The sequence below is a fragment of the Chroicocephalus ridibundus genome, chromosome 12, assembly GCF_963924245.1.
Source record: "Chroicocephalus ridibundus chromosome 12, bChrRid1.1, whole genome shotgun sequence".
NCBI lineage: Eukaryota > Metazoa > Chordata > Aves > Charadriiformes > Laridae > Chroicocephalus > Chroicocephalus ridibundus.
This window is the reverse complement of record NC_086295.1, coordinates 15,025,963-15,039,174: the sequence shown is the minus strand read 5'-3', so window position 1 is coordinate 15,039,174 and position 13,212 is coordinate 15,025,963. Positions and strand designations below refer to the sequence as shown.

Genomic DNA, 13,212 nt, shown 5'->3' with positions numbered 1-13,212 from the left:
AACCACCTTAGCAACAGTTTTCAGTGTTCATAAAACTCCTGTTTACGGTTCTTCTCATAACAGACAAACTCCTACATTCCACCATGAATTATAAATATTAATGGGCGATCCTGATTTACATACAGTTTCCATCTTAATGGGCATCAAAATTGCAAGCAGGGCAACAGCACCACTTATGGTAATAGCAAGTAGTAAACAAGTCCTCAGCCTAAAGATGTCATAAACCAAAGTGTTAAACGCCCCTATAATTACAGCCTCCCCCACATCCAAATGAAACTTCATATTATTTTGCCAGTGGCCTTCTCATAAAGGCAGAAAGCCTGACGAGGTGGAGTGAGGCATCTGAAGAAGCACTTAACTCTGATGCAGCCTAAATATTTTAGTAACGTGCTCTGTCCATTTGAAAGCACCGCGCGCTGCACCTTTGATTTATTGCATCAAAGCCCATGTAACTTGTATGATGTTATGTGCAAACCAGGTTAATATTGCTCTGGTATATGCTACAGCCACATTGAAAACCACCCTTTCCCCCGAATAATTTCTGTCCCACCAGCTGTATTTGTACGTATGAACACACAGGCGATGTCACCCCACCCAGAAGTCGCTGTTTATCCCATGCGCAGGGGCTGAGCGGCACCAGCAGCCTGGGCTGTCTGACACCTTGAGCCGCGGCACAGTGTCCTCCCCTCTGGCAACGGGAACTGCTCCCACCCGGCTCTCCGCAGCCAGTTTTCTCAGCCCCTCTGTGGTGGCAACAACAGCGTCACCGTGCTTCAGTGGGGCTTGCAAGAAACCTGGGGCTACGGCAGGAGGCAGAGCAGCAAACGCTTGGGAGGAGATGGCCCTGTCTGGCTCCCAAATGCGCTCCAGGGTGCTCAGCTGCCTGAAGCGCTCTCAGAAACTGTAAGAAGGGTAATGAGCATTGCACCAAAAGTGGCTTTTCCACAACCAGCTTAGCTTTAATCCAGCTGGCGCTCAGCCGCTGCTCTCTCACCGAGCAGTCCCTGGAGCAGCGATTCAGTCCCACTTACATCGTCCTTTGCCCATCCCTTATTTTGGTCCTTGCTACTCACCAGCCCTTGCAGGTTGAGAGACAGAAAGCTCTTTTGTGATGGTCAGCTCAACTCTGTTAGTTAGCTACACTTTTTTCCCATGAAAATATCTTACAAACACTTAGTGGTGTGCGGCAACTAACTACCACACTTCAATTAGTGCAATTAGTGCCTATGAAGTTGCCTCCATGGAGTCAGCCTCCTCCACGGCTGTGCCAGCCATGCACTCCCACCTTCCCGACTCTCCCTCAGAAGCTGGTGGAGAGACGCTGCACGGCTCTGCCTCTGTCTTGTCCTGTTTTTCTTTCAACTCACATACTGTATCTATTTCAAAAATACCTCAGTCAACTTTCAGAATTCAATAACTGACTTTGATAGAGAAATTACTGTTCCAGTATATGGTAAATGACAGTGGTCTAGAACACTGTTAAATTTCAGTCTGGAAAATGAACTTTAATAAAATGCGCTCCAGTAATGTACTGTGACAGCTCTTAGTGAAATCAACTCCAATACTTTGATTCTCCCAGGAACGCAGAGAGATACACTCCAGCAGCCTTGAGCCATGGAATAAGAAAGCAGACAGCTTTATGATAAATGGCCCTAGAAACCTAAATCACAGCTGCAGCAAATGAACAATATGCGGAAATTACTCGGTGGCTTTTTGTTGCTGCCGCCCAGCAAAGGTGCGGGCAGCCAGCACATGAGTGTGCACTGACACCTAGTGGGACAGTCCCGGGCGAGAAGCCTTGGGGTAAAATGGGTTTGTTTCAGTAAAGAACATCACCAGCCAGCCCCCCGCCCCTGATGCTAAATGCCAGCACAAGGTGACAAAGTGTTTGGTTATTTGTGCCCCTTATTTGTGACCCTTCCTCTCCTGTGAGCAAGTGCCTTTAGCTTTGATTTCTATGTGCTGCACCTTTGCCAGGCAAAGGACTGACTTATCACTTCTCTTGTTCTTGCTCTCCGTGCCAGGGTCCCATCCCACACCTCCTCACCTATGGGCATGGATGGGGGAGAAAGAGAAGGATTTACTGTGGATCAATCAAGGTCTAAAGATGCAGGTGTAGAGAGCACTTTCCTAACCACTCTGGTGTTAAAATGCAACTGTCTGGTTAAAGAGCGGAGTGCTAAAATCAGTGTAATCACACCAGCAGTACAGGCTCGGAAATCTTCCTTGACTTGAGGCACAGCACTGATACCCTCAGGAAACTCATTCCTCTTGCAGGTAACCAGGCTGCTGCGAGCCCAGCTGCCTCGGAGACAGTCCTGCTTTGACACGGGGGAATACACTGGGATTTGAAGCCCAGTTCCAGTGTGGGAAGGTGACACCACCACATGGCTCGATTCGTGGACTTGGACACTGGCTTCTCCAAAGCAGGTCCTGATGCATCACACAAAACTCACGACAAGCTGGATTTAAATCAGAGGGAGAAAGAGTACAAGGACGCTTAGTCAGGAGGAAGGCTTATGGGCCAGGATCCTCTCAACTGATTCACGGGCCATTTCCAGACTGACTTCCAGACAGAAATGGCACTGAAGTAGTGCCAGGAACCATCTCCTCCTTCCACACGGGACAAGCACCTTCCCGGGCAGCTGGCACCATTGCCGGTAACGCTTCATTACTATAAAAACGTCACAGTGCGCGTTACATTTATTTTCAGGTCTGAGAATTACATCTCCAGTGCTGCCAGCTCCCTCAGGGCCTTCCCACCCGCCCGGGAGGCCCGTTCCTGCCCCTGCGCGTCCCCCCCCGTCCCTACGACGGGGAGTTACGGGCTCCAGTGAGGTAAGACAAGAACGGCACCCTTCTGTACGGAGGTAAGCGCAGTTATTTCCAGTCCCGACGACATTCATGGCAGTGACAGCCCCACAGCCCCCTCACCACCACCCTGAAGCGCCCCGGAAGCAGACGCGCAGCGCGGGGCACTTCCGGCAGTGCACGCATGCGCTGCCCGCCCCGGCCGCTCCCATTGGCTGGAGGGCGGGGGCGGGGCGGGCGTGGGTGATGCGGCGGCGGGCGCCGCCATGCTGCGCTCCCTGGGCTCCTTCCTCTGCCTCTGGGCGCTGCGGCTGCCGGTGGCTCCAGCCGGCTCCGGCGCGGCCGCCCGCGGCCTGGACGTCGCTTCCTACCGGTGAGTGCGGGGCCGGGCGGCGGGGCCGGGGCTGAGGCGGAGCGGGGCTGAGCGCGGCTGTGTTTGTACCTCAGGGAGCGGGTGCGCGCCATGTTCTACCACGCCTACGAGCACTACCTGGAGAGCGCCTTCCCCTACGACGAGCTGCGGCCGCTGACATGCGACGGGCAGGACACCTGGGGCAGGTAGGGACCGGCCCCGGGACGGGGCATAGCCCCCGCCCGCCGCGGGGACGGGCCCGGAGTGCCCCGCTGCTGGGGGCCCCGGTCCCGGCCCCCTCCGCCGGGCCTCACCTCGCTTCTCTCCCCTCACAGCTTCTCCCTCACGCTGATCGACGCCCTGGACACCCTCCTGGTGAGTACGAGCTGTCCCACACCTCCGGTGTATGCCTACTGCTGCAGCCCAGCTTTCAGCCCGCTCAAGGCCGCTGTCAGCCACTTCCACACCTGTTTTTTATTCAGTAGTGCCAGAAAGTAAGTTATTAATTGACCAAGGAGCGTTTGTATTTCACTTCCCTCCAGCCCTGAGAGGCAGGTGGCCAGAGCTCCCTGTCCCTGACACCTTCTTACTCAGCAAAAAAGACCTAAAGCGTGTGAAGAAAATGTTTTGAGATGAGGTGAAACTCTCAGTCACCTTTTTAGTACTATTTACAACCAGTGATTTCGCAAAATAGTAAAGCAAAACCAGAATTAGCCCCTAACATTGAATTTTCCCCTGAACTCTAAGCCGTGTTCTCTGTTGTTCTGCTTCCCCTGCAGATCTTGGGAAATGTTTCCGAGTTCCAGCGAGTTGTCAATGTGCTGCAGGAAGGGGTGGATTTTGATATCGATGTCAATGCATCTGTCTTTGAAACTAACATTAGAGGTGAGGTGGGGTTTTTCCATGGTGTTTATACTGGATTTTCTTCCTGTACAAGTCTCTGAACTGTACGCAGAAGTAACCTGAGGTAGCGGTCAGAGTGAATTTGTAATGTGCTTTAACAGGACAAGTAAATGCACAGAAAAATCCCAAACAAGTGTCACTTCCTTTTTGTCTTTGCACGTCACCTTTCTGCTTCCTGCCTGGACACAGAAGCAGGTGTGGCAGTTTCAGTATTGTGACAGGTTTTAAACTTTGGAATAAATATATTTTCCACTGAAACAGTACAAATTGTATACTGTCTTTTTTTATGTACTGTTTTGGAATAGAGATTATTAATTTCTTGCTTTAGTGTCATAAAGTGAAACTTGTCTTTTTTTCTTGAATATTGCAAAGGCCTTTGGAATCTTGTACCCAGGTGAACGCCTAATTGCTTCAGTGCCATCCAGCTAAAAGGCACTGGCAGGGCATAAAACTGTTCGTTATGCTTTTTTTTGTTTCTCCTGTCAAATATTGCTGAGCCAGTTTTTGCAGCAATGTAATTTGTCTGTGTGTTTGTACTGTCACTGTTATGTGACAGTAGACAAAGCCTGTGAAAAGAGCTAATAAGTCCCTGCTTCTGGCAGTCACACTGAAATTCTAGGCTCTGGCCTAGACATTTTTCTCCAAGGAGTTTAAGAAGGTACACTGTATTACTTTACACAAATGTAGTATTAAGTTGTCATGAAGAAATGAAACAGAATTGCTGTCATAGAGGTTCATGTTCATTATACTGTTAGCTCACTGATTGTCTGCAGGGCAGTGCAGGTATAGTAAGGCAAGTAGGATCTGATGCTTCTAAAATATTGGAAGATATATATCTGCTACCCATTGCAAACAGGCAGGAAGAAACAAACCGCTGTTCTTTTGTGGCATACTGAATTAGGCTGTTAAGGATGAGCCATCTCACTTCTCCAGAAACATTGCCTCTGCGTCATGATAAATACAGTAAATAGAACTGGTTTCGGATTTCATTCCTGCCTCGTGTTCTTTAATTTGATTCTTACTGTGCACCTTCCAGTGGTGGGTGGTCTCCTCTCAGCTCACTTGCTGTCGAAGAAGGCTGGTGTTGAAGTAGAAGCGGGCTGGCCGTGCTCTGGACCTCTCCTCAGGATGGCGGAAGAAGCAGCTCGCAAACTCCTGCCGGGTGAGAACTTGTTTGGTTTGTGTCGCTGTGCTGTAGTTCAGGAGGTGACTGGTGTGTTTGGTGAAGATGGTGCTGCTTGATGTGTGAACTCATAATGTAGCCCTGCGTACTCTAGGCTCAAAGAAAGTTAATCTTGTGAAGAAAACATTGTGAAGTGCATGATACCTGTTGTATATACGCGTGCCAAGTGTTGTAGGCATTTAACACATCAGTTTGTTTGTTGCTTGCTAAGGGGAAATATATTTAATATAAATAAAGGCTGTGAATCAGCAGCTTGTAAAGACAAGAAGATGCAGCCTTATCTGCCCCTCTGTGGGATGCTGCTGGGATGTGTGCCCCGACCGCATGGCACTGCTTCCTTGTGTGGTGTGCACCCTGGGCTACTGCTGAAGAATCACAGGCTCAGCGTTTGCACTTTGCCGACCAGTGTGTGTAATTCTATTTTGACTACCCTGCCCTTGCTGTAAATGAAGTCGGGATACAGTCTGCTACTCTGGGCAAGGTGGAGAAGATCTGCAGTACCTTTCCAGGACTGTGTAGCTTGGGATACACTCACTGCCCCTCCCAGGATCATAATCTACTTCTCATTTCGTTCTTTGTGGTTACTGCAATTGCTCCGGTCCCGTTCCTTGCCTGCATGCAGTGGAATGTGAGGCACACATTTGCTTGGCAGTGTGTCAGATGTAACAGTGAATGCTCACGTGAACCAAAAATATTATGTTTCAGCTTTTCAGACCCCAACCGGGATGCCATATGGAACAGTGAACTTGCTGCATGGCGTAAACCCTGGGGAGACCCCGGTTACCTGTACTGCTGGAATCGGTACATTTATAGTGGAATTTGCCACTTTAAGCCACCTTACTGGTGACCCAGTGTTCGAGGACGTTGCCAGGAAGGCTTTGAAGGCACTGTGGAAAAATCGCTCAGATATTGGGCTGGTGAGTGAGGACTGGACTTTAAATTTGATGGCCTGCTTTTTGTATAGTTTTGTGGATGCAATTCTGAGCATAAGAAGGATAAACAGAGAGGCAGTAGAACTAGATAAATAACCACACTGCTAATAACTGGGCTGAAGTCGCACGTTTGACATTGTTCCTGTACACCTGCAGCATCCGCATCTCAGCTTTAGTGGTGCACCCCAACATTATGCCATTGTTCTATTCCATAGCAGATGTGGGTGGGAGACAAATGCTTTCTACTGGGTATTGCAGTTTTTGTAACAGCAGCTGTAACAGATTAAATAGAAGGTCTGTCTAATGCCTTTTGTGCCTATGGAAGAGAATAAGAGCGTGACAAGTCCAACAAGATATTGCCACCCTCTACAGCTCTTGTGTTTCAGGAGTATCCAGAGCTAGAAGTGTTATCCCTGTGTTCACTGTCTCCTGGGCAATCGTTTTTCAGTTAGGTTCAAAAAGCAGCTATAGAAATTACATGAAGTCCTAGTGTTGCATATGTGAAGTGGAAGAGATTTATTCATGTGCTGTTTAAAGAAGTGTTTCCTTTTGTTTGCTTTGGGATCTGTTTATTTTTGGTTTATGCCCCTAATCCTTGTTCAAGAAAGAAATTGAATAGCTCGGTTTTTTTGCTCTTTGCTAAGCAAGTTACCGTTGCGTATTTGATTATTCATCAGCTGGGTCTCTTTCTAGACTGAAGAGTCCCAGGTTTGAAGGATCTACTTAAATGTTAGCATGGCAGCTGTCATGCCTTTGGCCTCCATCTCTGTATCTGTACCTCTTCATCCTCCCTCTGTCTTTTGTAGGATGTGAATTAGGACCAGACACATCATGTTGAAATTGTGCATTTTCGAAATAGCATAATGGTGTTTTGTTTTGGCCAGTGCAGTGTTTATATTGGAAACATAAAATTCCAAAGTTATATTTTCTACAATTTGTAGTTCTCTGATACTGATAAATTTGTCTTGTAATGGACAAAATGCTGGTTGATGTGGACACTGTGAATCTGTGAAATGGATGGTCTGAAAAAAAGGTCAAGGTTTTCTTGTGTGGTTGTGCTGTGGGGAATTTTTTATTATTATTATAATTTAGCAGATTAGCTTTATTTCCACTTTAACTTCCTCTTTCCTCCTCCCCTTGCTTCTTCCAGGTTGGTAACCACATCGATGTGATAACTGCCAAGTGGGTGGCCCAAGATGCTGGCATTGGGGCTGGAGTGGACTCCTACTTTGAATACCTTGTCAAAGGAGCCATTCTCCTGCAGGACAAAGAGCTGATGTCCATGTTTCTAGGTGAGCAGTTTGTTTTCTGTGTGAAGGGTCCCAGGAATTCCTCCCTGACTGCACCTGTAAAAACGCTACACGAGGGACTCTGGAAGAAGACGAAGAATCTAACAGGATGCATTCAAGACTGTTCCTGAAGCGTTTGTTGTAATACTCTTGAACAATCAGTGATAGCAAAGAGGTGCCCAAGTGAGCATCCTGAGAAGTCATTCATTTGACATGGCTCAAGTGAAAAAGGGGCTTCTCTCAGTCTTAAAAAAAAAAAAAAAAAAGATTTATTTTTTTTTTTGTTGGATTATCTACCCATCTATGTTTCTTTATAGAATATAACAAAGCTATCAAAAATTACACAAAGTTTGATGACTGGTACCTCTGGGTTCAGATGTACAAAGGAACAGTGTCCATGCCCGTTTTTCAGTCTCTGGAGGCCTACTGGCCAGGCCTACAGGTAAGAGCTGTCATACCAGTAGCATATGGTGATTTTGTTAATCTATCTTGAGTCAGCCTCTAATATAAAAATTAAAAGTATAACGCTCGTCTGTGCTGGTTTAAAAGTTTATGGTCTATAAAAAAAGCCTCCCATTGAGCATGAAGGGAGGGCAGTTTTGTTGTAGGAAACCCCACTGACAAGGGGTCTCGTAATCCAGATTGGGACATAAGGCAAAAGAAAATCATGCCTCTTTTTCCACTGCCTTATAAACGCTTTATTTGTGTGAATACTTTCCCATTGACAGATTTGATCAGTACTTAACATTTGGTCTGGGACTTTGTTATCCCCACTAAAATAGACTGTTTGCTGTGATTGACTAAAAAAAATATTGAAACAGAAAAGCAGCACCTGTCTCCTTAGTTCTATCTATTCTTAAGGCATCATGCCTAAATATTATTTACACCATTCAGACCTGCTGAACAGCCCACTTCTGTCGCTATCTCTTGCTTTGACTATAGGAGTGTTTTTGCATCAGTTCCTGTGCTGTTTCTTCTTCACCCAGATGTTGCTTTGCTAATTGTTCCCTCTCTCTCAGAGCCTAATTGGAGATGTAGATAATGCCATGCGAACCTTCCTCAACTATTACACTGTCTGGAAGCAGTTTGGTGGGCTGCCCGAGTTCTACAACATTCCCCAGGGCTATACAGTGGACAAGAGAGAAGGATATCCACTCAGGCCTGGTAAGCAGAAATAAAATATAATAAAATAAAAAGGAGCATGGAGTTGTGCTGTTGCTGTAGTGGTAAGATCAAATATTAGCAGCACCTGCCCTCAAAAAGTTCCCCCCCAGTTTTGCTTTGACTTAGTTCCTGCATGTGTTTAACCAGTGATTTTCATAGTCAAAGCTACATTCCCAAAGGCAGGGCTACCTTTTAAAAGAAGTAAAGCAGCGTTACAATATAAAGGGGGGGTCTTTTAATTAGTTGGGTTCATATTGTAGGATTTGACATGTTTAAGTGTTAGACTGTCAGACATGGGGTATTTTAAAGTCACGCAAAATGCTAATGTGACTGCCCGTGTCCTTTAAATTTAGGAAGCGAAAGTGAGTATGAATAGGCCACTCTAGCTCTGTTGGATTCCTGAAATAAACTAATTCTAGTTGCGCTAGTAAAGCTCAACATATAAGAGGGATTATGTGTCGTCTGTGATACTGCAATGAAATGATCTGTGTTTTCTTCTGCTTTTTTACAACTCTGACCAAAAAAAAAATAATTCACACCTGATTATTAGATCAGTAAAACTTTGTAAATGAAAATAATTAATTTCGTGTTGGTCTGAGTGTTCAGGTGACCTCCACATTGGATACTTCTACCAAAAATATTCATCAGCGTTAACTTTCAAATGTATTATAGCATCCACAAAGACCTGTTTCTTTAGAAAGTAAACACAGCACAGTGCATGTGTTGCCTGTATAGAGTATGTCCATAGTGCCTGTTTTTGTGGTGGTTTAGATACCCTGTTTCAGAGGCTTACGGTGTTGTTTAAAAACTGTATTTTGGGGTTGAACTTCTGGTTTCTAATCCTTTCTAGAATCATCTTTCCTTTCTTCCTTTGACAACTGAGTTTTAATCCTTTTCTCTCTTTCTCCCCTCCTACTCTCTGAGTGTGGGAGGGAAGCATTATTCACTCTTACCTGAGCTGATGCAGTCTGGTTACAGTGAATTTCTTTGTAGCACATCCCTAGTAAAAGCAATATCTGTGCTTTAAGCCAGAGGAAATACAAGGCAAGCTAGGCTGTTTACCTGATCGTCTTAAAGTAGTATTGTTAAGTTATTTCGAGGAATATCTCATCTTCCCTGTGTACATGGTTTGGTAATCTTTATGCTTGCAAATGTTTGGGGGTTTTTGCAGAGCTGATTGAGAGTGCAATGTATCTGTACCGTGCTACAAGAGATCCCACGCTCTTAGAACTGGGAAGAGACGCAGTGGAGTCAATAGAGAAAATCAGCAAGGTGGACTGCGGATTTGCAACTGTAAGTGCTAAATCAACTGCGAAGTTGGCTAAATGGCTGCTAAAAATGGGGTTTTAGAAAGTGTTCTCATGAATCATGTTTTGCCATTGAGTCAAGTGATCGCTTTGGTTGAAACATGACTTCTTTTTCAAACAAACCCCTTGGTTGAAACATGACTTCTTTTTCAAACAAACCCCTTCTCTGTGAAGCTGATCTGGTAACTGCCAGTCATGTTTCTAGTGGTAACTTCCCTCACAGCCTGAACAGTGGGACAAATTTTGTCGCTGGCTGTTGCACCAGAGCCCAAAACATGTGAAAGCATCAGAAGCTTCTCCTGCCTCCTGTATCTTAGTAGGTCCTAGATGTTCCAGCTCAGCAGGAAGGCTCATATGCAGGCTCTCTGCCTCCCAGTTGTGCGATGCTGCTTTCCCACTATGCCTTGAAAATCTGATCAAACATAAGAGAACTGCAGCGCATGATTTCTCTAAAATCATTTAGGAGAAGATTTCAAACATACTATCAAGCTCTATTTTACACAAAAACTCCATATGAATATTGGGAATTAGGCCTTATGATTTGGGAAATAGGTAAAAGCGTTATGATTTTTTTTAGTGGGGGAAATGTTGGGAAGCTTACTCACTCTTCTTACCCAGGTAGGAAGTGTATTTCTCCTGATCGTTAGTTTCCTGTTCCTTATCACTAGACTGCTAATTCAAAACTTATGAAACTTTGTTCATTATTTGCATACAATTGTTTAAAATACAGGGTGGATTGGTGCCATGCTGTGCTGTTTAACTGACATGAATTGCAAGCTGATTTAACTTTCCCACCTAAGTTTATAACTTGCTGAATCTGATATAACCATAATCCACTGTATTTCTTGTCTTGTAGATCAAAGACTTGAGAGATCACAGGCTGGATAATAGAATGGAATCCTTCTTTTTGGCTGAAACAGTAAAGTACTTATACCTGCTGTTTGACCCAGACAACTTCATTCACAATGATGGATCAGTCTTTGATGTGGTGACTACACCGTATGGGGAATGTGTCTTGAATGCTGGAGGATTTGTCTTCAACACCGAAGCTCATCCTATAGACCCTGCTGCGCTGCACTGCTGTAGGAAGCGTAAGGAAGAGCAGTGGGAGGTGGAAGACTTGATGCGGGAATTTTACTCTCTGAAGAAAACCAAGAAATTCACTTTAAAAAGAACTTCCGACCGTGGCGAAGGGGAAAGTCCAAAAGACCCTGAAGATGCCCCTTCAGAGAAAAGTGGAGAGAAGAGAAACTCTAAGAAGAACTCACACTCCCTCCTGAGTTGCCCCAGTCAATCTTTTAACTCTAAACTTGCAGTACTGGGACAGGTCTTCCTAGATAACACTTGATTCATAGAATTTTATTATCGGTTTAAATTATTGATGCAGACTCTAGAAATATATTTTTATAGTTTCATAATGGAAAAAGTCATACCTCACAATGTGAATTGTATTATGAAGTGAAACAGCTTCCCATTAAATTCTGCTACTGCTGGTTGATAAACTGTGGTTCGGATACCAGCTGCTAGCGCTGTAAAGTTGCTTATCTCGAACCAATTGGTTGCCTGAATAGCAAACAGGTGTTCCGAAAGAGAAAGAAAAGTCTACAGGTTAGAGATGCCTTGTTTATGTCATTCTGAGTTTGTTTTGAAGTTTTACAGGCTTATGCAGAGTCCACAGCTTGCTTTTTTCTATGAAAATGAGCTTGAGCAGTTCCCTGTCATAAGGGGAAGAGCAGGGATTACTAGATGTAGCTTCATGTCTGAGACTGTAACGTGCTCCACCTTTTATCTTCAGCCTCTATATGAATATGTCGTTAGCCTGAGAGATTGATGACCAGTTGCAAAAACCTTTTGATTTTGAGGTGGAGTCTCAGATTTGTAGATCCAGCCTGTCTGTCAAGCATGAAGGATGGCATGGGGGGAGGAAAGCAGTTGCGACGTAGAATATTGCTTGGTTCCTCTGTATGTAGAATCAGTGTGGGTCAGTACCACCTGCCTGAAACCAGGTTTAGTAAGCATCCAGGTAATGCCATCTGCAAACTGAGGTGGGGTGTAGACTAGCAAAGGTTTGATTTACCCTGCAGTGGAGCTTGCGTTCTTCTTATAGAATCTAACATGGTTTTCTTCTGAAATTTCCCCATTTCCTTCCTCTTTTTCGCTTCCCTTTGGGGCCTCACTTGCATAACTCCACATCAGCCACCTCAGGCAGTGAAGTTGGCCTCAGGGTAGACCTGTACTGTGCGTAAGGGTAGGATGGAAGAGGATTTGGTTCAGACTGAAATGTAACTCTCCTGTGGTGCAGGAGGCAGCTGAACAGACATTCATAAGCTGCTGCCTGCAGCAGGCAGTGAGAGAGCTCCTTCTGCCTTTTCCTCTATTGGAACCCAGGCTGCGTTTCTGTCTGAATAAGTTTCTTAACAGGTGAAAGGCATGTGACCTCTTGGCGTTCAGCTGACTTGACAAATCCAAACCTTTAAATGTGTTATTGATGTCTTTTTGATGGGTGTATGCAGTGACCTGAAAGAGAGAAATCAGTAGTGATAAAAAGGGTTCTTAATTTTAAAGAAAAAGGAGGTGGGGGCAGAAAAATTACGGGCTTTCTTCAAGCCTGATGGAAGTTGAGGAGTCTGGAGCAAGCACAAACAAATATGGTCATTTGAGTGGGTTAGAGATAAGGGATAAATAAATCTATGTGGCCACTGAAATACTTAAATACAACTGGTTCAATGCCCAGACTTTGATGTGGGGGTGCTTTGAGAAACTATTGGTTTTGTCTTGATCTGTACTAGTGCTATAAAGTTACATCAAATCTGCACTCCTACCTTTCAGGATGGAAATCCTGTTGCAGTTGTGAGTAAACTGCAGTAAGAGATACTTGCAACTTTGGACAGACAGACGTATTGGAAGGACTGGTAACCCGTACAGGTCCTGCTAGTTCTGTATTTCTCCTTTCCTTCTAGGAGGTGGGGCAGCTGCTGTTCTAGAACTACTGCTTTTCAGGGGAGGTACTGAGAGAGGAGCACCCAAAAATTGAGGCGTTGTTAGACAAAGATGGAGCTCTTATTAGCAGCTCCTTGTTGTAACCATAAGGTTATCTTTTTCTTTTCCAGCTGTTCATACCTCACATGCTATTCATTGTCTAATCTGTAGAACAACAAAATGCAGGCGTTCTCCAATGGCTTCACTCGGTGCTCGGTCCTAATTCTCTCTCAGCATTGTCCCACGCATGAATTTGAGGAAAATGAAAGACTTGTGGGAGAGGCTGCAGGTT

The 13,212-nt window shown here is 45.2% G+C and overlaps 1 protein-coding gene across 1 annotated transcript; it reads left to right on the top strand.

Annotated features, from left to right (window-relative positions):
• Positions 1–3,026: 3,026 nt before the first annotated feature.
• Positions 3,027–11,481, top strand: EDEM2 (ER degradation enhancing alpha-mannosidase like protein 2). Its single transcript, XM_063350242.1, has 11 exons — positions 3,027–3,184; positions 3,259–3,369; positions 3,499–3,538; positions 3,943–4,048; positions 5,103–5,228; positions 5,955–6,166; positions 7,332–7,473; positions 7,788–7,912; positions 8,490–8,634; positions 9,806–9,927; positions 10,798–11,481. Exons 1-11 carry the CDS (start codon positions 3,078–3,080, stop codon positions 11,287–11,289), a joined length of 1,728 nt encoding a protein of 575 aa, XP_063206312.1. The 5' UTR covers positions 3,027–3,077; the 3' UTR covers positions 11,290–11,481.
• The last annotated feature ends 1,731 nt before the right edge of the window (positions 11,482–13,212 follow it).

Coding starts and splice junctions, on each gene's coding strand:
- EDEM2 (XM_063350242.1), top strand. CDS start 3,078: ATGCTGCGCTCCCTGGGCTCCTTCCTCTGCCTCTGGGCGCTGCGGCTG. Junction 3,370..3,498: donor GGGCAGGACACCTGGGGCAG/GTAGGGACCGGC, acceptor CTCCCCTCACAG/CTTCTCCCTCACGCTGATCG. Junction 9,928..10,797: donor TGGACTGCGGATTTGCAACT/GTAAGTGCTAAA, acceptor CTTGTCTTGTAG/ATCAAAGACTTGAGAGATCA.